Raw genomic sequence first — 24566 nt, 5'->3', positions numbered from 1 at the left:
GCTTCGTAAAAAGAGATACTGTACCCAGAATTACACCTATTACTTCTATATTGGACAAAAGAAACAACATCAAGTGATGTGTCTCTTTTAGGCATCAAGCATCCTCAGTTTATCACTTACACTAGCTGCTAATAACTACGTACTGAAGCCCTTTTGTAGTAAACATATTTCAGGTAGGTTTCCAATCAGGTTTTCAGCTAGAGCATCAAACAACTAAAGGCCCGTACACACTGGTCGATATATCGGCCGTTCTCTTGAACGGCCGATATATCGCGGGAGCGTCGGCCAGTGTGTACGGCCGATACGTCTGTGATCTCCGTCGTTCACAGACGTATCGCGTCGGCCGCGCAGCACAGCCGACTGCCAATATATCTACTGATATATTGGCGCGTCACTGTGTGTGTACGGGGCGGTCGGCCGACCGCCCGTACACATGCTGCGGTGGCCGGCGGTGATTGACAGCTGAACTGGGCGGGCGTGTGTACACACCCGCCCAGTTCATGACGTCAGTCCCCGACGGATCGGGCAGTGTGTATGCTGAACCCGATCCGTCCATAGATATATCTGCAGATCAATTGACTTTATCTTAAGGTGGAGTTGTATAAAACCTACTAAAGAGGACAATTGGAAAAGCTTCTAGTTATCCTGTATCTAATACAGTCTATAAATCATAGATAGTATCTGATTGGTTAACATAGGCAACCTATCCACTTGTCCTCTTTAGAAGGTTTGATATACCTCCCAATAAAACTTTTCCAAGGAGCATAACGTCCTGCTCTAAGAATCCCAATCATTACCAAGCAAACCATGACTTGACAGCTATGGAATACACTTAATTATCAGGATCATCAATGAGTTTTGACTTTTGTAAAACATAACAGAATAAAACACATTGGGGTAAATTTACTAAGAGTCGAATTTCATCTGTGTTTGATCAAGGTCAAACAGGTAATATATCGATCAGACACGAGTGCTTTTTAAAAAAAATTAAAACACAGGATTTTATTATGTGCCCGTGTTTTAGTTAATCTTGTTTTCCGACGGTGTATGTAGTCGTATGTGGCTGCCATGTGTGCCGGCAGCCAAACACTCTTGTACATGAAGACTGCCCGATCAGTGAGATCTGTCCAGTAATTCATATGTATAAAAAAAAGGTTAAAAGTAGAAACAAAAATAGCTGACAAAAATAGATAGCTGCCAACCAATCAGGGAACGACACATAGTGCTATTAACCACAAGCTTAATAGATTGACCTCTACTAACCATGTGGGTGACCACATAGGCGCGATTCTAACCATACAATTGTCTTTTCTCACCATAGAAGTGTATGGGGAAAGCTGTGATTGACATCGCAGGAGTACATAGCCAATCAGCGGAGTGGCACTACGTGGTGCTCCCTGATTGGCTGGCGGCTCTCCTAGTGACAGAAGTCATGCAGGAAAGGGGATCTATGTTGTCACACATAGCTCTCCTACATCTGCTGCTGTGAGTATAGCATTTTTTTATTTTTAACCTCTGGATGTTTACAAGAACCAAGCGGACCAATGTACACTTGAATAGGTGAAAGAGTATTTATTACATTGTTTTACAGGTTACACTGGATTCTATTGAAGAATAGAACTATATAGCTACACAGGATGTAGGTAAGTATGTGTGTGAGTATGAGTGTGATTGGGCAAGGGTGTTTAATAAACTTTTACTTTCTATGGTGTGTGTGTATCCTGTCCTTATTTTAATATTTCTTTTACAGGGTACAACAGGTACCAGTGGGCTCTTTAATGCCCTGCATGCTGGTACTTGTGGTTCTCCAAGTACCAGCATGCGTGGGAGGCTTGCTGGGACCTGTAGTTCCACCTTTAAAAGACAGTATTAATTCTAATTTTTACACTTGAAAGCAATCAACTGCCCAGCGGTGCTGAAGATAGCCCCGGGTTTTAGCCTTGGGTGCCTGGAGAAAGAGGGCCTTTACTGGGTCCCCCCTCCCCTAGGAATCCCTGGCTAGGGCTGACTAGTTGGGGGGATAATGCTAAGGCCGCAGAGACCAATATAAACGTGTCCCCCGTCTGTGGCACTACCTCCAAGGCTACTGGACCCAGTGCTGGTTACAAAAATACGGGGGACCCCTACGTCTTTCCCCCCCATATCATTGGAACCAGGACCGGTCCATGAGCCTGGTGCTGGTTCTTTAAATACAGAGGAATCTCAGTAATTACCCCCCCCCCCCCCCCCCACACACACACTGTATTTTTAGAACCAGGATCGGCTCAAAGAGCCTAGGGCTGGTTATGCTTATGGGGGACCCCAAAAAGATTTTTTTTTCTATTCTTTAACCATTTCAACACATTTTATTGGAGAAGCACTGCACAGATCTCACTGATCTGTGCATGCTTCTGTAAACGTGCTGCTGAGCGAGACGTCTATTTGAAAAGTGCATTTTGCACTGCGTTTGTTCAATTCACGGGTGTGTTTGCAGAAACAATTCTAGGTATATTCCCATGTTTCAGTATTGTCTATGGAACTTACATCCGATGGTGTATTTGATCGTATGTCCCTGTACACCAACGTTTTGCACTTCTATTTTGGTCTAACTCTCTCGTGTTTGTTCTTTGGTAAATATGGCCAAACGCGCCCATGTTTGCCAACTCGAGCAAACACGGAACTTAGTAAATTTACCCCATTGTACTTTTAATGTAACACTCTTGTCTGTGGCCACTAGGCACAACTGGTTGTTGGTATTTCATCTTCTAAGATGGGGTATACATCAGGACGATGTGTATTCCAGCCAATGGCATAGCCATTGTACCGAAATATGGAACTGCCATACACACAGCTTGTTCTGGTGTACAGCCGCGCAATAAAGTGGTACATCCCGCATTCACCTGCATACGGTCATCAGCGGAGGCTCATCTAACGTGCAGCACATCAGATGGGACGACCCTGCTGACGACGCAGGTGAACGCGCAGTAGAGCGTACACACTAAGCTCAGAACGATATATAGTCCAATATAGTGTCTAATGTGCACCCTGGCCTAAAACCTTACATTTGTAATTTGGGGCAATTTATCAAACTTGGACTATTCAAATCAGAAAGTGTATTCTTCTAATGAAGATATAAAATGAAGTTTTGAAGCTTGAGATCGTTAAATAACGTGGAAACTCCACTTGCTTTTAATTGCTTTATCCCTGTTATTACAACATAAAATAACTTAGAATTAAGACTATTTAACAATATAGCTACATTTGTATTAAAGCCATATTGTTAAAAAGGCGACATTTTCAAAAGACTCTTGCACAAGTCTGATTAATGTTGCCTTCATTCTCCCTCTGAAGCCGGATGTTTTTTTTCATTACAGTAAGCTTACAGGCTTCTATACAGAGCTGACTCACACAGATGAGTCATGCTGTACCACTAGCAGATAAAATGAACTTGAATTTGTTTCCTTCAGACTCTGGTGAATATTTTAAGCTTCCCAAGCCCTTAAGGGAGTTTACAGCAGCTTTATCATGAAGCCACCGAAACACTGCAGAATTTATCTCAGTTGCTGGATGATTACCTGACAACGTGCACATTTTATTTTTTCTAGAAAGCCCTTGAACTCCCGTTCCTTCCCATGTCGTGCCAGTTTTACAGTCACATACAGCAAACCGTATTTAATTACCTAGTCAGCTTGGTTCCCTTGTCTCGAGCGCAGGAACAGCTGAGCCATGGGGGTGAGGCTGACATTGTGGGAAGGTTAGCGGTACCAGATGGGTCAGGTTTGGTTAGGACGAGTGGGGTTTTGATGTAGAGGGGTGATACATTAGGCTCAGAAGCGTGAGGTTCAGTGAGGGAGCTTTGCTTAGTGAGGTGTAAAAAGCAGGGTTTTGGGTTTGAGTTTATGTCAAGCTTTGGAGGAGAAGGAGGTAAAGTTTGGCTGTATCCAGCCCACCGAAAGGTAGAGGTGGCATCAGGCCTAGCAGATGGCGGAGCTTTTGGAAGGTGAGGATGGAGGGTAGGGTGATGTGAGCATGGGTACGAGAGGGGTCTGTCTTCTTCAGGGGAGGGATAGTTGTAACAGGAATCCGACCACTGGGGCGAAATCTCATCTCCACTGTAATCGATGGAGGGGTGCAGAGGGAAAGAAACACAGGAACAACAAAAAATAGAAACAAAAAACAAGAGCAAAAATATTTGTACAAGGAAGATTCCAACAACAGAATAAAGAGTGGACATGAAAAGCGAAACGCGTAGGAAGGGATGAAAAAATCTGCATGAAAGCCATTCAATCTATATGACACAGAGAGCTTGAGTGCAGAAGATGTTATGGAAATTTCAGCAAAACACGAGCACAAATAAACAGCACTTACCAACATATTATGACTTTTAGTGTGCAAATGGGACACAAAACATGCAATTTAATCTACAAACAACACTTACAAATACAACAAAATATGCAAGCAGGATTTTTTTTTATTCTTGGCACTTTAGCTAGCAAGACTACTAGGTACTTCTTGACTACTGTAATTTAAGACAAACAACAAGCCTTTCAAATTACATAGAAACCAAGTACAACATTTTAAGTAGTAAATAAGTCGATTATTATGAAAATAAATTCACTAGTGACTAGTTCTTTGAATAAAGGATGGGTAAACCTAATATATGTAGTTTTACAGAAAAGAGTAATGTCGACAATTGTTTAAACAGAAAGATTTTAACAACCTAAAAGAATTTTCTATCCACATATCCTCACACTATTGTCTTATACATACCCTACTGCAACTTTTACTACTTACATTGCTTCTTTATAGAGTCCTTCAGTTATTTTCACTGATGCATTAATATCATCAGGAATAGGTACTGTATATGGGAGGTAATTAGCTGCACTCTCCTTACTCCACTACTCTACAGCCCCTCCCACATAAAGGGGTTCCCTACCTTCTGAAAAGAATATTGGAAATAAAATGGAAGAAATAGTGCTGAATATATTGTATAAAAAGAATTTCTCATACGTCCTAGAGGATGCTGGGGACTCCATAAGGACCATGGGGTATAGACGGGATCCGCAGGAGCTTGGGCACACTAAAAAGACTTTGACTGGGTGTGAGCTGGCTCCTCCCTCTATGCCCCTCCCCCAGACCTCAGTTAGACTTTGTGCCCAGGAGCGACTGGTCACACACTAGGGGAGCTCTACAGAGTTTCTCTAAAAGACTTTATGTTAAATTTTTTATTTTCAGGCAGACCTGCTGGCTACAGGCTCCCTGCAGCGTGGGAGTGAGGGGAGAGAAGCAGACCTACTTCTTCTTAGTTCAAGGGCTCTGCTTCCTTGGCTACTGGACACCATTAGCTCCAGAGGGTTCGATCACTTGATTCACCTAGCTGCTTGTTCCCGGAGCCGCGCCGTCACCCCCCTCACAGAAGCCAGAAGAAAGAAGCCGGGTGAGTATGTGAAGATCAGAAGACTTCAGTGACGGCAGAAGACTTCAGTAACGGAGGTAACACGCAGCGGTCGCGCTGCTCTCCATGCTCCCACACACCAACAGCACTCACAGGGTGCAGGGCGCTGGGGGGGAGCGCTCTGGGCAGCAAGTTACTAGAAGTGTTTAATACAGCTGGCATAAGGGCAGACTCTGTTACTGGGCACTGTTACGATCCCCCGCCAGATATCGCAGCGGTCACGCTGCGCGTCATTGCTCCCACAAGCCAACGGTTGTTACGAGGGTGCAGGGCGCTAGGGAGGGAGCGCCCTGGGCAGCAATGTGTATGTATAACTTTTTGTTGGTGGTAGTGCATCTATACAGTGTCTTAACACTCTACAGGGACCCCCGTTGGCATGCAAAAAAGTTATGTCTTTGCGAGCTGGAGCGCGCCGTGGTGCGGGACTTAGCCCTCACTTCAGATACAGCGCCATTTTCTTGCTTGTCCCCGCCAAAAGCATGAGGGGGAACAATGTTTAGTGCTGTTTAGAGAAAGATAGCACTGTTTTAGGGGCTTGTATACTGTGTGTTATAAATATATATTTATATCTGTGTTCCCTGTCGGATACCCACTATAGTTTAGTCGACATAGGTCGACAGGTGTGAGTGCTCTGTCATTTATGCGGATCACAGTCGACATCGCCGGCTACTGTTGGCTGTAAATGCAGTGTCAGCATGTCGGTAGTTGTATACTTGTCAAAAGTAAACACTGTATGGGAGACACAGTAGTATGTGGGCGGCACCGAATGTTATTACTGGGTGTTATTTAACATTCGGTAACTACCTATACCTGTATACATGTTATATGTATATGTAGTGTACGGTTCCGTGGGCCTGTAGCTCGTGCGCAGACATGGTAGTACATGTAATGGGGTATTATTGAACTTATTATGTATCTTCCTTCAGTCCCCTCTGAGTTACAAGTATGTTATTTTATATGATTACTAATCCCTGCTGTCGACGAATGCTAGGTTTTCTGTCGACCATAATGTAGATTCACAACTGGGGCTTCAGTACATGGTCATACACAGTCAGAACACATTAATGTCATTAGGGAACCGTTGGTTCCGGATAATCCGCTTATATGTATATATATATTTTGGATATGTGTGTAGTTGAGTATTACATTATGTATATTCATATTACGTGTTTAAATGGATTCTGAAATAATAGTATTCCTTCTCATGTGCTGGTCGCTCTGTTGGAAAATCTCTAGGTCGGCCGTGACGAGTTGGTGTCAGAAAGAAGCCCGAATGTCTATTCTTTTCCCACTGCGGATAGAATACTGCGAAAGTCAACTCCTAGTCGACTCAGGGCCCTGCCACAAAGGATCGGACACAGGAAGCTAAGTGATATTTTATTCTTTACTTTGGAGTTATGTACATTGCCTGCACATGGGGGGGGAATGTGGTATTCGGAAAGGCATCCGATAGATTTACCCTATAGAAAGAGGGGATGTATCTTATGTTGATCCTTTTTTATAACATGGCGACAGGTTGCAGTGCGTCAGCAGTAGAAATGCTGTGGCTGAATCCGAGAGAGACTGGAGTATTTCCCTGGGACGGTGTACCGCTGTAGTGGAGGCCTCGGTTCGGTCAATCTTGGCAGATACCACGGGTAAGTCTGTCTACGTGAGTTGGATTACCTCACAACGGTTGGTGACGCGTTCGGTTGTAGGATGCTGTCATTTTAACCAGTTTGATACTTTTCTTTTTTCCTTTTCGGTGCAGATTGTGGAAGGTGACAAGGTAAGGGTGTGTATACACGGTGAGATTTTTTCTTAAGATTTTGACTATATAGTCAAAATCGTAAGAAAAGTTAGTGCAGATCGCAAGGTGAAAGTCACCTTGCGATCCCGATGCGCGGTCCCGCCAGGTCGGCATCGCAAGAAAAGATAGGCTGTGCAGGCAAGTCAATCCTTGCTAGATCGGTGTACTATCTAGTTCATCTCACATGTCAATGACATCTCACATAAGCCAAAATCTCACATAAGCCAAAATCGTAAGCACACATAGTACAGATCTCAAGAAAAGTTAGTCAAAATCTGTCCTATCTGGCCTCCGGGGAGTTCAAGGGAAATCGCAAGTAAAAATAGGACATAGCAAGGATCTCACCGTGTGTACACACCCTAAGAGTTCTGCAGCCTTGTTAGGTTCGCAGAAGCGGATGTTGTTGTCTGTTGTCTACCACATCCACCGCATGCCGATGGGTCTATCTGACTGGAGCCCACTCCGGTGGGAATTCGTCTATTACTCTTCAGTCAGTCCGAGACTGGACTTGGACCTGGGAGTTACTCATAGATGACATGCTGGGGTTTACAGATGATTCCCCTCACTGATTTTTTTTTAATAGAGCTTAGCGATTCCCCCCTGGAAGAAGAGATAGTACGCGATGTCATACCAGAGTTGCGTCAGGGTCAGGACATTGTCGTGCTATCCAAAAAAAATTATATATATATATATATATATATATATATATATATATATATATATATATATAATTTTTAGGATATGAAGTTTCTACTTATGAAGGTGCTTCAGCACGTAAAAGGTAGAAAAGGGGTTAAATGCGTTTTCCCCACATTTAGCTTACCTAGGTTGATATCCAGGTTGTCTTTGCCATTTCACTGGAGTAATGGCAGTATGCTGGGTTTCTTTCAATAGTAAGACCCATTATTAATATGTACTGAGACACTCTCCTGATTGAGGCGAGGTCATGAAACGAGTGGTGCAACTCATTGTTTCTCTCTGACTGTTTTTCAACACAGGGTATAGCTGTTGTTCCCAATGACGCAGATGTCAGAGGTGGGTATCAGAGTAATTACTGAACGGTGGAGGTTCTGTGTTTCCTGTGGAAAGAGGTCTGAGGATTCAGAGTCGGATCAGTTTTGCAGTGACAATCCATCAATATGTTCCGTTGATGAAGGAGTTGGTGCGGCCTAAGAGGCTTTTCGGTGAGCAGGTCAACTGCCAGGGTGGTTTTCACGGGGCCAGTTGGAAATGTGGTCCGGGTCTCACCTACACATGCGGATTATAATCCTAATAGCCAGGATATCGTTCCTGTGTTGTCTGCTCAGTTCTCACCCCCTAGAGGGACGAGGGTTAGGAATCCAGGATGTGATCCTGGTGTCCATGCATGCAGATTTCCGAGACTGGGGAGCAGTCCTTGCAAGAGAAGTATTTCCAGAGAAAAAGGTCAAGCTGGGAAGCTTGTTTGCAATAAGCTTTCTTGACTTAAGAGCCATTTTCAATGAACATATGCTTCGTGATCTGCCCGTGTTAACTCTGTAGGAGGACCTGACAGCAGTAGTGTAAGTAAGCTGCTAGGGCGAAACAAGGAGCAAAGCAGCAATGGCAGAAGCCGAAAAAGGTTTTCCGATGGGTGAAAAGACTGGTAAACGCTATATTAGCAGCCTTCGTTCCGGATGTGAACAATGGAGAAATAGATTCCTCTGCAGACGCAATCTCCATCCGGGTGAAATACAGTCGTCATCGAGAAGTTTTCACTGAAGTGACAAGTCTTTGAGAAGTGTCTCAAGTCGACATGTTGGCGTCTCGCCTCAATGAGAGATCTCAGGGAGACTGTTCCGGATCAGGGAACACTCAAGCTATAGCAGTGGACGTCCTCGGGACACCTTGGGTGTTTTCAGTCGGTGTATGTGTCCCATCCGTTTTCACTCTTTGGAAGGTGATAAATGTAAGAAGAACAAAGGTTCCGGGGACCCTCATTGTTCCGGTCTAACCAAGAAGGGCTTGGTATCCAGTCCTTCAAGATTTGCTCATAGAAGATCCATGGCCTCTTCCTCTACGTGAGGAACTGTTACAACAAGATCTGGGCGTGTATCAAGACTTGCCGCGGCAGCGTTTGACGGCGTGGCGGTTGAACGTCATATCATAGCCAAAAAAGGCTATTCCCAGTGAAGTCATTTCCACACTTCTTCAGGCTAGAAAAGAAGTAACGGCAAAGCCTTCCCACCGTGTTTGAAGACAATATGTGTCTTGGTGTGAATCCAAGAAGGTTACTACGGAAATTTTTCAGTGGGGTCGTTCTTCTCCATTCTTTGCAAGCAAGTGTGGGTACAGGTCTAAAGTTAGGCTCCGTTTCAGTACGGTTTTGACCTTATAAATTTTCTTTCAAGAAAGAATAGGCACCCTTTCCGGAAGTTCGGACCTTCGTGAAGGGAGTACTGCACATCCAAACTCCATTTGTGTCCCCGTTGGCACCGTGGGACCTTGACGTGGTGTTGCGTTTTCTTGTGTCACACTGTTTAGAACCTTTGTGAAAGGTTGTGTTAAAATTTCTCTTTTGAAAAGTGATCATGATATTGGCTTTGTCGTCCGCAAGGCGGGTGTCCGAAGTAGCGGCTTTGTCTCACAAGAGCCCTGTTTGATCTTCCATGTGGATAGAGAGGAATTGAGAACTCGGATAATAGTTCTGACACATGTGTTTTCTGGGTTTCGCAGAAATCAGCCTGTTTTGCTGCCGTTGGTTACTTAGGCATTAGCTGAGTCAAAGTCTCTCGATGTAGTCAGGGCTTTGAATATTTAGGTCTCCAACTTGGCTCAGATTAGGGAAACAGAGGCTCAGTTTGTCTGGTATGTTTCCAGCATGTTTGGGGCGCCTGCGTCTATGCAGTCTGTTACATGCTGGATCCGTGATACGTTTCGGCGTGCTCGTTCTACGGCTGGTTTTTCGTTACCGAAGTCGGTGGAGACCCACTCTACTAGGAAGATGGGTTCTTTTTGGGCGGTTGCCCGAGGAGTCTCGGCGGTTCAACTTTGCCGAGCGGCTGCTTGGTCGGGTTCAAACACTTTTGATATGCTCTACAAGTTTAATACCCTGGCTGATGGGGACCTTTTGTTTGCTCAATCGGTGCTGCAAAGTCGTCCGCACTCTCCCGCCCGGTCTGGAGCTTTGGTATAAACCCCATGGTTCTTATGGAGTCCCCAGCATCCTCTAGGACGTATGAGAAAATAGGATTTTAGTACCTACCGGTAAATCCTTTTCTCTTAGTCCGTAGAGGATGCTGGGTGCCCGTCCCAGTGCGTACTGTGTCTGCAGTTATTGGTTATGGTTACACTCTGGTGGTGTTTCTTTCTGTCAGGCTGTTGCTGACGTTGTTGTGCCATAGCATGTGGTGTTTTTGTTATTGGTTGTGTTAACAATCAGGTTGTGTTACATATTCTCTCAGCATGTGGCTGTGTATTTTTTCATGCCGTTGGCTGGTATTCTATTGAAGGCCAGGTTTGGCGGTATGTTCGTGGTGTGAGCTGGTATGACACTCACCATGTTTAAACAATGAATTCTTTCCTCGAAATGTCCGTCTCTCCTGGGCACAGTTACTATAACTGAGGTCTGGGGGAGGGTCATAGAGGGAGGAGCCAGTTCACACCCAGTCAAAGTCTTTTTAGTGTGCCCAAGCTCCTGCGGATCCCGTCTATACCCCATGGTCCTTATGGAGTCCCCAGCATCCTCAACGGACTAAGAGAAAAGGATTTACCGGTAGGTACTAAAATCCTATTATTATTTATGAGGTCACACTAATTGCAGCCTAATTGTCTTATAATTGTATGCAAACAATATGGCATTTGCTTTCTACACATCTACAAAATACTTGGCATGTATAAGCAGATGTGTTTAACTTAGAATGATGTATGATGCAGTATGAAACTATGGGGTAAATTTAATTAGCTGCGGTAAACTAAACCGCAGCTAATTGATCCCGGAGGGGTGTAATTCAATTAGCCCCGATAGCCGGCACTATCTGGGATTGTTTCACCTGCCCGAAGGCATTAACAATGCGGCTGATGGAGCTGCAGCTCCAGGCCCACACCCCAAAAAAGGCCCAACTGCATCTGCAGCAACATTCCCTCCAACAATTTACACATAAAAATCGGCACAAATTCAAAAAGGGGGCGTGGCCCTTTCCCTATACGTTCAATGGAAGTTTGGAGAGCCAAAAATCGGTACAGACCATAAAAAAAGGTACTGTACCTGCCAAAAAGGTACAGCTGGAGGGTATGCCACTACATCTGCAGCAAGTCTGTGCAATGATTTTGTACTTCTGCGGGGGCGGGCAGCCTGACATGCGTGGAGGACAAGCCCTGTGCTGGGCGTCCCCCCACATGTCAGTCGGAATGACCCCCTATGTCCTGCTGCCAGTCCGTCTGCCCCCTCCGGCATCAAGAATCCCCACTCCCTAGCCATGGCGCAGGTGGAACAAAAGCTGCTGTGGCCACCGGCATAGATGTGTATGAAAGCAGCGCAGCAAAGTCTTTCATAGCCCTCCCTGCGCCGCATACTCTCTGAGCCCTGGAGCCTCCCCTGCGCGTGATGTCACAGAAGTGCCTCCCCGCCACACACACGGCCAGATCCCCAGAGGCCCTGACTACGCAACACAAGACCTGGGCTGCCAGGCTGGAAGCCCCGTGATGGCTAATGTAACGGATAGAGTGGGTGATATCGCGGAGAGTAATGTCTGGACGCTGAACCAATGTAAAAGGTGACAGTACTGTGCAGTGCAGTGGGTGTGCAGTGTCACTGACACTGCACAGCACTCTCACCTTTTATATTGATTCAGCGAGTCAGTCACTTCTGCCAGCCAGTCACTATTGTTAGCGCCGGTGTCCCAACGGATTACAGGGAAGTAGACGCACTTACTAAACTACAGCTCCCAGCAGCCCTTAGCGCCAAAGCATTCCGGCGCTAAGGGTTGCTGGGAGCTGTAGGTTATTGGGTGCATCTTCTTCCCTGTAATGCGGCGCGTTGGGACACCGGCACTAACAATAGTGACTGGCTGCATGGCTGCTGTGCGAGTCTCCGGGAGAGCCACTGCCAAAGAGAGGACAGCAGCATAGCTGTTCCAGGAGGAGAAGCATTACCCACCCCTTCCCCACTCGCAGTACCTCCGGGCCCCAACCATGGCACCCCCTCACTCCCTCTCCACCACCGGCGGTGGCTCCGGACCCCCTCTCCCACCTGCGGCTCCCCCGCACCCGCCACTTCCCCAACCACAGCACCTACTAGGTGATTCATCAGGCCCTGCGTGCGCTGTTCATGCCGTTCCAGGGGGCCTGGACCCCCTCCCCCACCCGCGGCACCACCGCATCCGCTCCTCCCCCACCTGCGGTACCATGGCACCCGCCCCTCCCCCACCCACGGCACCCGCGCAACCGCTCTTCCCCCACCGGCAGTGGCTCCGGACCCCCTACCTCACCCGCTGCACCTCCGCACCAGCCCCTCCACCACCCGCGGCACCCCCAGGCCACCTCCACCATCCGTGTCTCCCCCGCACCTGCCACTTCCCCAACCACAGCACCTACTAGGTGATTCATGAGGCCCTGCGTGCGCTGTTCACGCCGTCACTTCCCCAACCACAGCACCTACTAGGTGATTCATGAGTCCCTGCGTGCGCTGTTCACGCCGTTGCAAGGGGCTACAACCCCTTAACCATTGCACGCGCTTTGTCCGTGCAATATTTAACCACTCACACAATTATGATTGGAGGTAACACTCCTTATAATAAAAATATTGCACGCCACAAGGGCGTGCAAGGGTTAAGGGGGCATAGCCCCTTACGACGGTGTGAAGAGTGCCCGTAGGGCGCGATGAATGACCTAGTATATAATGAAGTCCAAATAAGGAAGAATTGGGTAGTCGCAAATCAGTGGGCAGCCAGCCCTTTAGGGGCGCACATCCAGTTTAAGTATTTACCGATTTGAATGGCAGTTCTTTTGAGGGTCCAAATCAGTGATGGTTCAAAGTAGTAATGGGTTACAAAGCAGAGGAAAAATTGGTGCTTGCACCACTATAAGCGTGCTGGAAGTCCCAGATGGTAAACTGGTGGTAAATCATATTCTTTTTATACAGCCTATTCAGCGCCATTACTCCCATTTTTTTCCAATATTAATATAATCAGGCAGATATATATTTATGAACGTTGCCCTGGGGAATAGGACAAGGCTACCATCCAATGTAGACAGAGGAGCTTTGTGGTATCCTAGGGTAGCTGAAATTAACTAAGCTGCCTCATACTTACTTCTGATTCCTTCTCTCTGGGAAAAGCCCAGAGAGGAGGCACTGCAGGGAACTTCGGGGGGTGAGGCCTAGCTCTGCCATCCTCAAGCCCTACCCCCACCTCAAAAAAATGCTGTGATCTGCGGGTCCGTGCGGATGGGGCGGGGCTAAAATTACGCAATATGGTAGTTTTAGCCCTTCCTACACCCCACGGACCCGCAAATGCTGGAGATTATCTCTCCATCTTGCCGACTCCACTAGGGTGCGGGCAGGATGTGCGAGATCTGCCTGCTCTACTGGAGGTGCGGGGGGCTACTCCAAAATACGTGAGCCTCCCGCAACTTCCGAGAATAATAGGCAAGTATGCGCTGCCTGCATATATAAAGATGTAGCAAAAAAACAGATAAGAGCTATACTATGTAGACAAAAAGTGAATGGACACCCCCGCAGAAGCACCATGGTGTGCTCCCGCTGCAGACACACATTCGTGAAGGTTTGGCATGGGTCCACTAGTTGTAATGCATGGTCACATTAGCTCTGATAAATATAGAGATGCTCTCAATAACTCTGTGCTCCTATCATTACTGAAGTTCTACGGAAATTACACATGTTTTTATCAGGACGATAATGCTACCGGTCATGTTTCCTGGGCGACGCTGGACTGGTATTCAGAAAATTTGGTAACCCAGATGGACTGGCCAGCTCAGAGTCCAGATCTTAACCCCTTGAGAACCTCTGGGACAAATTGGAGCGACGGGTGCATTCTAGGCCGACTCGACCTTCTTCAGTGTCACAGCTGGTCACTGTACTTAAGATGGAGTGGCAAAACACACTGCCTACTCTTGTCAAGGAACTTGTGGACAGTTTGCAACAAGGGGTGTCTGCAGTAATCATTGCATGTATTGAAGCTATAAAGTATTGACGTCAATAAAATCTCAAAGCTCCTTTTGCTGTCAGTGTCCAATCACTTTTGTCAACATAGTGTAGAAAGGCAAACCACCATATTTAATAAAAGTTGAAAGATGGTATGTATAATCCAATACATTAAAGTCATCTATAAGTGTAAATCCCATTTAAGATATTTATTCTGCAAAGGAAACATTTTCCATCCAGAGATGGCGCGTCTAGGGGGGAATTCAACCACACTGGGTGTTCTAGAGCAAGATGATGCCACTGCAGGCAGCCATTCAGGGGCACGTACAACTAGCAATTGCCTACATTGTACAACTACCTAAATAATACAAAATGTCACCTTAATTTTCATAAGGAATCGTCCCATGTACACTGGATTCAAAATAATATTGTATATTTTTAACAAAGTTTGTTAGAATTAACCCATCTATTCAGATTGACATTTTAATAATATTGCCTGCATACATTTATGTGTGTATTTAACGAGGGTGTAGGGAAAATAATTATGTACAGACATCTCTGCTCTACAGATTATAAATTATTAGGTACATTTATTAGAAGGAGAGAGACAGGTACAAATTCCACATGAAAGTCATAGAATGAAAGTCATAAAAATATCCTAATACCAGATTGTACAGAAGTGTACAAAAAAAAGTAAGCCGATCAGTGTGTATGTATGTGTGTGTATATATATATATATATATATATATATATATATATAATTTTAATTTTTTGTTAAAACTCCAAGTAGCATTAGTAGACCAGGCAGTAGGCATGAAGCAGATGAGCGAGGCACAATGTAGGAGCCACACGCATGCCAAAGCAGTATGGGGTAAAGCTGTATGTGTTACGTGCAGACCGCTTTTAGGTCACAAATTTGACAAATGAATAAGGGACTGGATTTAAAATCTGTAGCCAATCAAAATGGCTGCCATCTACGCCAAACATTAGAATGCCGTTGGGTGATTGATTATGGGATTGTACATAACAAAAATAAATATGTACTGTACACCTACTAAATAAAGGTAGTGATGTCTTTCCTGTTTTCTTTCTAGAAAAAGCTTGTGTTACCCACACATATGGCTTCATATTAGCTCTCCTCGCTAGTACTTAAGTAATGGGGATGGAAACCTGTACAGCACAGCTTAAAGGAGGTTTCCACCTTCAGATGAGTTTAATGCACTACTCTGTACACACCCTCACACAGTCATTACCAATACATGGACCTTATTTAAGGGATGTATCCTATTAGCTGCAGTGACTTACCGCAGCTAAATGAGTCCCTCGGGGCTATCCTAGTAGCCCTGTAAGCCGGCACTTATCGGGGAGAAGCAGAATCCCTGATACACAGCTTCAGGATACCCGCTATCGGACGCGAACACATGGGTCCGCGATTTTAACACAGATCCCATGTGTTATTGGCCGATAACGGGTGAGTTACCACACGGTAAAAATGTGGGATGGCCCGACAGTGTTAGGCCGTTATTACCGTGCAGTAACTCACCACACCTAATAGGATACCACAGTGTTTGGAGTCACTGCAGCTAGTAGGTGAAAATTTGAAAAGAAAATGACCACTCTGCCTAATTATAGTAAGATATGGCTGTAAAGCATACAATGAAGCTATAAATATAAAAACATGTATTTAGTAAAAGTTACAGGAAGGAATGAACAAATAAATAAAAAAGTTATCTAAAAACAGAACTTTTTTTTACATTATACCAATGTGTGGTAAATCTGGGCTTCTCAATGCTAACAAAAGTTTCTTCCCTCTGACATATATTATAAACAGATCTCTCTGAGAATCTGTAGGCCTCTATGTATTGCTATAACACACAAACTGCTTATAACACTATTGGGAATGTGGAAAATAGATAATTGCTCTGACTTTAGAACCTTTCTACTTCTTTCCCCTGAAATCAGTGTTCCGTTTGTTATTTTCACTGTACTGACCATTGTAGGTAAGTGACCACTACCTACAGACCTAAACATGCTTTAGATGATTCTTGGCTGCAAATAATGGTGACATTTGTGGAATTTAGGTTAGACTCCCTTTTTCTTCATGGATCATAATGGAAGAGAAAAAAGCTTTGGGGCAATGGAATTTGGTATATAACAGCCGATCTTTTACCCTCACATTGCATGTATGGAGGAAAAAGGGGAAGGTAATGGAGGAAAAAGGAGGGATGATAATTACTGCTGTCTGAAAATGACTGAAGGGTAGAACACTGGGACATACTGTAAAATGGGGAAAGAAAAACCTAAAAGCGGTCTTGGGAGAGAGAGAATCGTTTGGAAAGTCAGGGTAGCTTGATGCAAAGCTGTGTTGATGGTGTTTGAGAGCTTACCTTGTCCTCTCAGGACCTGGCTGGGAGCCGCTACTGGGAGGAGTAGGGGAAGGAGTTTCTACAGATAGGTCGGGATTTGGTGACTGAGGTGTGGCTGCGGTATCGAACGGAGGAGCAGGGGGCTGCATGGCGGGCGGGGTAGAGGGGCCTTTGCGGACTAAGGAAGATCCGCGCCGGGCAACCCAGGAAGTATCCATCACCCTGACGCCCATGCTATGGGGAATACAAAGACATCTGCTTACCATCTCTACAAAGAGGTTAGAGAAAGAGAAAGAGACTGAGCCGATAACAGTGTAAAACATACTCCTCATAAAGGGGAATGGAAAACAAAAAAGGTTAAAAAAAAGCAGGAAACAACAAAACACATTCCCAGACGGACATGTACAGATGGGTCCACGGTTATCTTGGCAAGTTTGCTGCGCCTAGACCGTGGACCCATCTGTATAGCTGCTGTATAGTGAAACATACCATTTGTTACAGGTGGGTTAAGTTCGAGGAAAAAAGTCTCTGCCAGCAATCCGGTAATTAAATTTGGTCATTGGTCAGATATACTAATCTGTGCACCAGAATACGTATTTATTCATCACACATATTGCCTTTTAGCTACCCCACTTATCTCATAATACATCAGCTAGAACAAGTGTTTTACCCCGTGCATACCTATCAGATACCTCGTCCAACAGGACAGTATTAAAAGTAAACAAAAGCAACAGCGTAACATAAGACAATATGACAGGTCATTAATGGGTACTGACATTGTCAGTCGTCTACTGCAGATTACAGGGCATAAATGATAATGCTACCATGAAATAGACAGTAGGGAAACATCCTATTTGAATCAAATTATATGTGTATTTTCCAGCCTGATAACAGCAAGGTATACTGAGGGAGCATGGGTAATATCTAACAGCTTGACATATAAGTAAAAGCATCCTGCAGGCGTGAGTTTTCCACAGAGATTTATTGCAGTTTGAGCACAAGGCTCATTGTAAATGATCTTCCCACCCAAACTACAACACCCTGATGGAGATTCAATTAAGCACAAAGTGTGTGAAGTGTTGCTGCACACATTGAGGGTAATTATGCGAGGTAAACCTTGCTAATTTTTAATCTCTTTGGGGGTGCATCCCTGACAAGCCGAAGTAACTGAATCTAATGCCTTCTTTAAACTGCCCTCTAAACCAATGTACACTGGAGGGACATTTAACAAAAACTGGTGAAGAGGAAACTGCTTTGGTGCTGTAATACATAGCAACCAATCAGACTGTAAATGTCATTTTAACTTTAGAATATAAAAGTAATCATCTAAAATGTTTCTTGTGTTTAGCTTTTTCTTTTTTTCTTTTTAAATCTCCCCTTCTGTGTCACAGAGTAAGAACAGGCTTCTGTGTTTCTGAACACTAGCACTTTGGCGCACTGAACAATAAAACAAGACATTTATGCAAATTCAAAGAAAATTTGTAACAGCAATGTTTTGTTGTCAGTCAATCTTAATTGTAACTGTTCCTGCTGAATGTAAGGAGAGTACTCAGGTCTCAGAGGGGTAATTCAATAAGCAGAGTGACTTACCGCAGGCTTTTATCTCATAGGTTAAGAACCTGGAGCTTATCAGTTACTGACCATGGTAAGTACCGAGGAGGGTGCAAACAGAAATTTGCATTAAGGGCACCCTCCGGGCTTACTGTGCAAGGTAACTGCATAGCTTCGGGCACTTCATCAGGATCCTATGCCTTACCCAGCATAGCTGTGGGGCTTACTGCAGGATATGGGGCTTACCCAGTGCTGCAAGTATGGCGGTATCCCAGGTACGCCATACCGCCACCTTGCAGACACCGGGTGTTGGAGAGAGAAGAGCGCAGCATGCGACTCTCCTCTCCTGCCTGCGAGTTCCCTGAGTCCGGCAGCAGCGGCGGCATGCACTAAGCCGGTTTGTGAGCCAATCAGAGCTCGTGGACCGGCAGCCAAGCAGGAGCCACTGCTGCCGGACCGCCAGTTCAGGAGACCGGACTGAGGGCAGGAGAGGGACAAGAGGAGCGCGTGCTGCACTCTCCTCTCCCCAGCAGCAAGCCAGCAGCAGAAGATAGTGCCAGCCCCAGGCAGCAGCAACAACGGTGAGTTGCACTGCTGGGGCATATCTGGCACTGTGGGGGCATGTGTATCTGGCACTGTGGGGGCATGTATATCTGGCACTGTGGGAGCATGTATATATAGCACTGTGGGGGCATGTATATATAGCACTGTGGGAGCATATGTGTATCTGGCACTGTGGGGGCATATCTGGCACTGTGGAGGCATATCTGGCACTGTGGAGGCATATCTGGCACTGTGGGGGCATATCTGGCACTGAAGGGGCATATCTGGCACTGAAGGGGCATATGTGTATCTGGCACTGTGGGGGCATGTGTATCCGGCACTGTGGGGGCATATATGGCACTACTGGGTCATTTGTGTATCTAGAACCGTGGGGCATTTGTGCATCTGGCACCGTGGGGCATTTGTGCATCTGGCACCGTGGGGGCATTTGTGCATCTGGCACCGTGGGGGCATATGTGCATCTGGCACTATTGGTGTAATAAGTGTATCTGGCCCTCCCATATGTGTATCACGCCCCCATTTTCATTGGCCACGCCCCATGTAACATTTGGCCACACCCATTTTCCGGCGCGCACACACAGTACCTATAAGACATTTTTTCTACTTGTACCACTGGGCTTACTGAAAGATATAACAGAATAGCTCCAGGTACTTAATCGGGTAGCTAAAAGCCAGCTGTAAGTTCAGCGGCTACTTGAATTCCCCCCCAGAGAGGTTCAGTTTACATGTAAATTCCACAGTTCCAAGTGTATTCCCCTGTGACAGTCTGAACATTGTTCACTCAGTTGTGCCTGCAGATTTCCATATGAGAAATATTTGAAACGGGCATACTAACAAATTCTACCAGTGTCAATCATCATTAGGCCACTGGGGGGCACAGTTCCACTGAAGTTTGATGGTTCATTTTACAGCTAGAGTTGTGCTGTAGAGTGCTTTGTCTGGCCTCAGAATGGGAAACATAAAACCCACAAGTCACATAAATGGAGATGTTACAGAAAACATACAAGTCTATAACTCAGTGTATTAAACGCAGTCTCGCGAAAAAGGCTATGTAATGCGACGAGAATGACACAACGCACTGTTTGGAAAGAGGCCTGTCAGGTACATCTTACCTTTGAATTTTCCTAAGGCTGCATGGACAAGAACACAAATAATGTTAGTGTGGGCGAATACGCAATAAAAGGGCAGCCCGTCTTCCCTAGCTCCCATGTTTAGGAAGGGATTTTAAGGGGTGTCAGTGGTTACACATTTAATTTCACATTTTTGAGCACTATGTTGGGCTTCAATGTAACATATTACCTGGGATTCTAAAGCCTGTAATTATCAAAAATAAAGTTATTTGTCAAGCTTTCCCTAGCAAAACTGAACCAAAGTAAACAACCAAATGATCATGCGATCACATGGTCACTTTGGTCATTTTTCACTGAAACCCTGCGGGATGTTTTTACCTTACTCTTAGAAATTAAGAGCGCAGTCTAAGTATAAAGCATTCTGTGGGAACCTGCAGCTTTTGGGACCTGAATACAATGCAATACAGACGAGAGTAGACAGTAAAACATAAATGATTGACACTGATTTTAGTAATTTCCTATTTGTCCTGAAGAAATGTTTATAGCTCACATTTGTGAAATAAGAAAACAAATCATTGTACTGGTTCATATCAAGGTTCCATTATAATTTGCAACTTTGACCTCTATGCAGGATGGACATCTTGGGGTCAATCCAATTAGGTGTGAGTTGCAAGCTGCGAGTTGTTTCATGAAACTCGCAGACATTCGCACAAATACACACTCCCGAGAATTTTCCAATCCAATTAAAAATGCCTATTTGCGGTACTCGCAGCGGAGGTTTGCAAATTATCAGCCATATGCGATGTGAGAGAAGTGCATAAAAAAGTGGGGTGACCTTCCCGTACCCCCCAAAAAATGACAATTTTGTTTGCAGAATCATACAGAAGTCTATTAGCGGTCATAAGGAAAGTACTGGAGATTTTTAAAAGGTGTTAAATGGCTGGTTTGCATATTTATTTTTTTAAATGGTAAAAAAGCTAACTTTTTTATTTACTTTCATACAAAAAAAATGGAATATGCAAAAAAGTAGGAAAAAGGATGCTTTAGGGGTACTTTGAGGTGACTTTTATAAAGTATAAAAAATTAACAGCAATTTTTTTTCAAACAAATAAATACTAAGAAAAAATAAGAATTTACTCACCGGTAATTCTATTTCTCGTAGTCCGTAGTGGATGCTGGGAACTCCGTAAGGACCATGGGGAATAGCGGGCTCCGAAGGAGGCTGGGCACTCTAGAAAGATCTTAGACTACCTGGTGTGCACTGGCTCCTCCCACTATGACCCTCCTCCAAGCCTCAGTTAGGTACTGTGCCCGGACGAGCGTACACAATAAGGAAGGATTTTGAATCCCGGGTAAGACTCATACCAGCCACACCAATCACACCGTACAACTCGTGATATGAAACACAGTTAACAGTATGAAACAATAGAGCCTCTCAACAGATGGCTCAACAATAACCCGATTTAGTTAACAATAACTATGTACAAGTATTGCAGATAAACCGCACTTGGGATGGGCGCCCAGCATCCACTACGGACTACGAGAAATAGAATTACCGGTGAGTAAATTCTTATTTTCTCTAACGTCCTAGTGGATGCTGGGAACTCCGTAAGGACCATGGGGATTATACCAAAGCTCCCAAACGGGCGGGAGAGTGCGGATGACTCTGCAGCACTGAATGAGAGAACTCCAGGTCCTCCTCAGCCAGGGTATCAAATTTGTAGAATTTTGCAAACGTGTTTGCCCCTGACCAAGTAGCTGCTCGGCAAAGTTGTAAAGCCGAGACCTCTCGGGCAGCCGCCCAAGATGAGCCCACCTTCCTTGTGGAATGGGCATTGACAGATTTTGGCTGTGGCAGGCCTGCCACAGTATGTGCAAGCTGAATTGTACTACAAATCCAACGAGCAATAGTCTGCTTAGAAGCAGGAGCACCCAGCTTGTTAGGTGCATATAGGATAAACAGCGAGTCAGATTTTCTGACTCTAGCCGTTCTGGAAACATATTTTCAGTGCCCTGACAACGTCTAGCAACTTGGAGTCCTCCAAGTCCCTAGTAGCCTAGGCACCACAATAGGCTGGTTCAGGTGAAACGCTGACACCACCTTTGGGAGAAACTGGGGACGAGTCCTCAATTCTGCCCTATCCATATGGAAAATCAAATAAGGGCTTTTACAAGACAAAGCCGCCAACTTTGATACTCGCCTGGCAGAAGCCAAGGCCAATAACATAACCACCTTCCACGTGAGATATTTCAGATCCACGGTTTTTAGTGGTTCAAACCAATGTGATTTTAAGAAACTCAACACCACGTTGAGATCCCAAGGTGCCACAGGAGGCACAAACGGGGGCTGACTCTGCAGCACTCCTTTTATAAATGTCTGAACTTCAGGTACTGAAGCTAGTTCTTTTTGAAAGAAAATCGACAGAGCCGAGATCTGTACCTTAATGGAACCCAATTTAAGGCCCATAGTCACTCCTGCTTGCAGGAAATGCAGAAATCGACCTAGTTGAAATTCCTCTGTTGGGGCCCTTTCGGCCTCACACCATGCAACATATTTTCGCCATATGCGGTGATAATGAGTTGCTGTAACCTCTTTCCTGGCTTTAGTAAGCGTAGGAATGACTTCCTCCGGAATGCCCTTTTCCTTCAGGATCCGGCGTTCAACCGCCATGCCGACAAACGCAGCCGCGGTAAGTCTTGGAACAGACAGGGCCCCTGCTGCCGCAGGTCCTGTCTGAGTGGCAGAGGCCATGGGTCCTCTGATATAAATTCTTGAAGTTCTGGGTACCAAGCTCTTCTTGGCCATCCACGAGTATCGTTCTTACTCCTCGCCTTCTTATTATTCTCAGTACCTTTGGTATGAGAGGCAGAGGGGAGAACACATAAACCGACTGGTACACCCACGGTGTTACCAGAGCGTCCATAGCTATCGCCTGAGGGTCCCTTGACCCGGTGCAATATCTTTTATAGCTTTTTGTTGAGGCGGGACGCCATCATGTCCACCTGTGGCCTTTCCCAATGGTGTACAATCCTATTGGAAGACTTCTGGAGGAAGGCCCCATTCTCCCGGGTGGAGGTCGTGTCTGTTGAGAAGATCTGCTTCCCAGTTGTCCACTCCGGGAATGAACACTGCTGACAGTGCTAACACATGATTTTCCGCCTATCGGAGAATCCTTGTGGCTTCTGCCATCGCCATCCTGCTTCTTGTGCCGCCCTGTTGGTTTACATGGGCGACTGCCGTGATGTTGTCTGATTGGATCAGTACCGGCTGGTTTTGAAGCAGAGGCCTTGCCGGCCTCAGGGCATTGTAAATGGCCCTCAGGTCCAGAATATTTATGTGTAGGGAAATAACCTGACTTGACCAAAGTCCCTGGAAATTTCTTCCCTGTGTGACTGCCTCCCAGCCTCAAAGGCTGGAATCCATGGTCACTAGGACCTAGTCCTGTATGCCGACCCTGCGGCCCTCTTGAAGATGGGCACTCTGCAGCCACCACAGTAGAGATACCCTGGTCCTTGGAGACAGGGTTATCATCCTATGCATCGGAAGATGCGATCCGGACCACTTGTCCAACAGGTCCCTCTGAAAAGTTCTTGTATGGAACCTGCCTAATGGGATTGCTTCGTAGGAAGCTACCATTTTTCCCAGGACTCGCGTGCAATGATGCACCGCTACCTATTTTGGCTTCAGGAGGTCTCTGACTAGAGATGACAACTCCTTGGCTTTCTCCTCCGGGAGAAACACTATTTCTGGTTTATGTCCAGAACCATCCCCAGGAACAGTAGACGTGTCATAGGAACCAGCTGTGACTTTGGACTGTTTAGAATCCAACCATGCTGTTGTAGCACTTTCCAAAATATTGCTACCCCGACTACCAACTGCTCCTTGGACCTCGCCCTTATAACGAGATTGTCCAAGTACGGGATAATTACAACTCCCTTTTTTTTGAAGGAGTATCAACATTTCGGCCATTACCTTGATAAAACACCCTCGGTGCCATGTACAGTCCAAACGGCAGTGTCTGGACTTGGTAATGGTAATCCTGTACCACAAATCTGAGGTACTCCTGGCGAGGATGGTAAATGGGGACATGCAGGTAAGCATCCTTGATGTCCCAGGATACCATGTAATCCCCCTCGTCCAAGCTTGGAATAACCGCCCTGAGCGATTCCATCTTGAACTTGAATTTTTGTGTTCAAGGATTTTAAATATAAAATGGGTCACACCGAACCATGCGGTTTCGGTACCCCAACCCGTGTGGAATAGTAACCCCGTCCTTGTTGAAGTAGGGGCACCTTGAGTATTACCTGCTGGGAATACCGCTTATTAATTGCCTCTAGCACAGCCTCCCTGCCTGAGGGAGTTGTCAGCAAGGCATATTTTAGGAAACGGCTGGGGGGAGACATCTCGAATTCCAGCTTGTACCCCTGAAATACTACTTGAAAGAAACAGGGATCCACCTGTGAGCGAGCCCACTAATTGCTGAAATTTTTGAGACGGCCCCCCACCGTACCTGGCTACACCTGTGGAGCACCCGCGTCATGGTGTGGCCTCACAGGAGGCGGGGGAAGAATCTTGATTCTGGGAACAGGCTGACTGGTGCAGCTTTTTTCCCTCTACCCTTGTCTCTGTACAGAAAGGAAGCGCCATTTGACCCGCTTGCTTTTCTGAAGC

The 24566-nt window shown here is 45.6% G+C and overlaps 1 protein-coding gene across 5 annotated transcripts in view; it reads right to left on the bottom strand.

The window, feature by feature from the left end:
• Positions 1 to 24566, bottom strand: part of ARHGAP44 (Rho GTPase activating protein 44) — a 361660-nt gene that overhangs the window by 15357 nt on the left and 321737 nt on the right. For 3 of the 5 annotated variants that reach the window (XM_063961030.1, XM_063961032.1, XM_063961033.1), the window contains exons 17-19: positions 19937 to 19954; positions 16731 to 16943; positions 3660 to 4091 (exon numbers count right to left, since the gene is read on the bottom strand). The exons of 1 other annotated variant lie outside the window; for it this stretch is intronic. In XM_063961030.1, coding sequence (XP_063817100.1) covers positions 3660 to 4091; positions 16731 to 16943; positions 19937 to 19954 — 663 coding nt within the window. The remainder of the gene's footprint in view (positions 1 to 3659; positions 4092 to 16730; positions 16944 to 19936; positions 19955 to 24566) is intronic. One more of the 5 variants, XM_063961031.1, reaches the window with a different exon arrangement.

The sequence above is a fragment of the Pseudophryne corroboree genome, chromosome 3 (genome assembly GCF_028390025.1).
Source record: "Pseudophryne corroboree isolate aPseCor3 chromosome 3, aPseCor3.hap2, whole genome shotgun sequence".
NCBI lineage: Eukaryota > Metazoa > Chordata > Amphibia > Anura > Myobatrachidae > Pseudophryne > Pseudophryne corroboree.
Note: the sequence above shows the minus strand (reverse complement) of the source record. Positions and strands in the feature narration are given on the sequence as shown.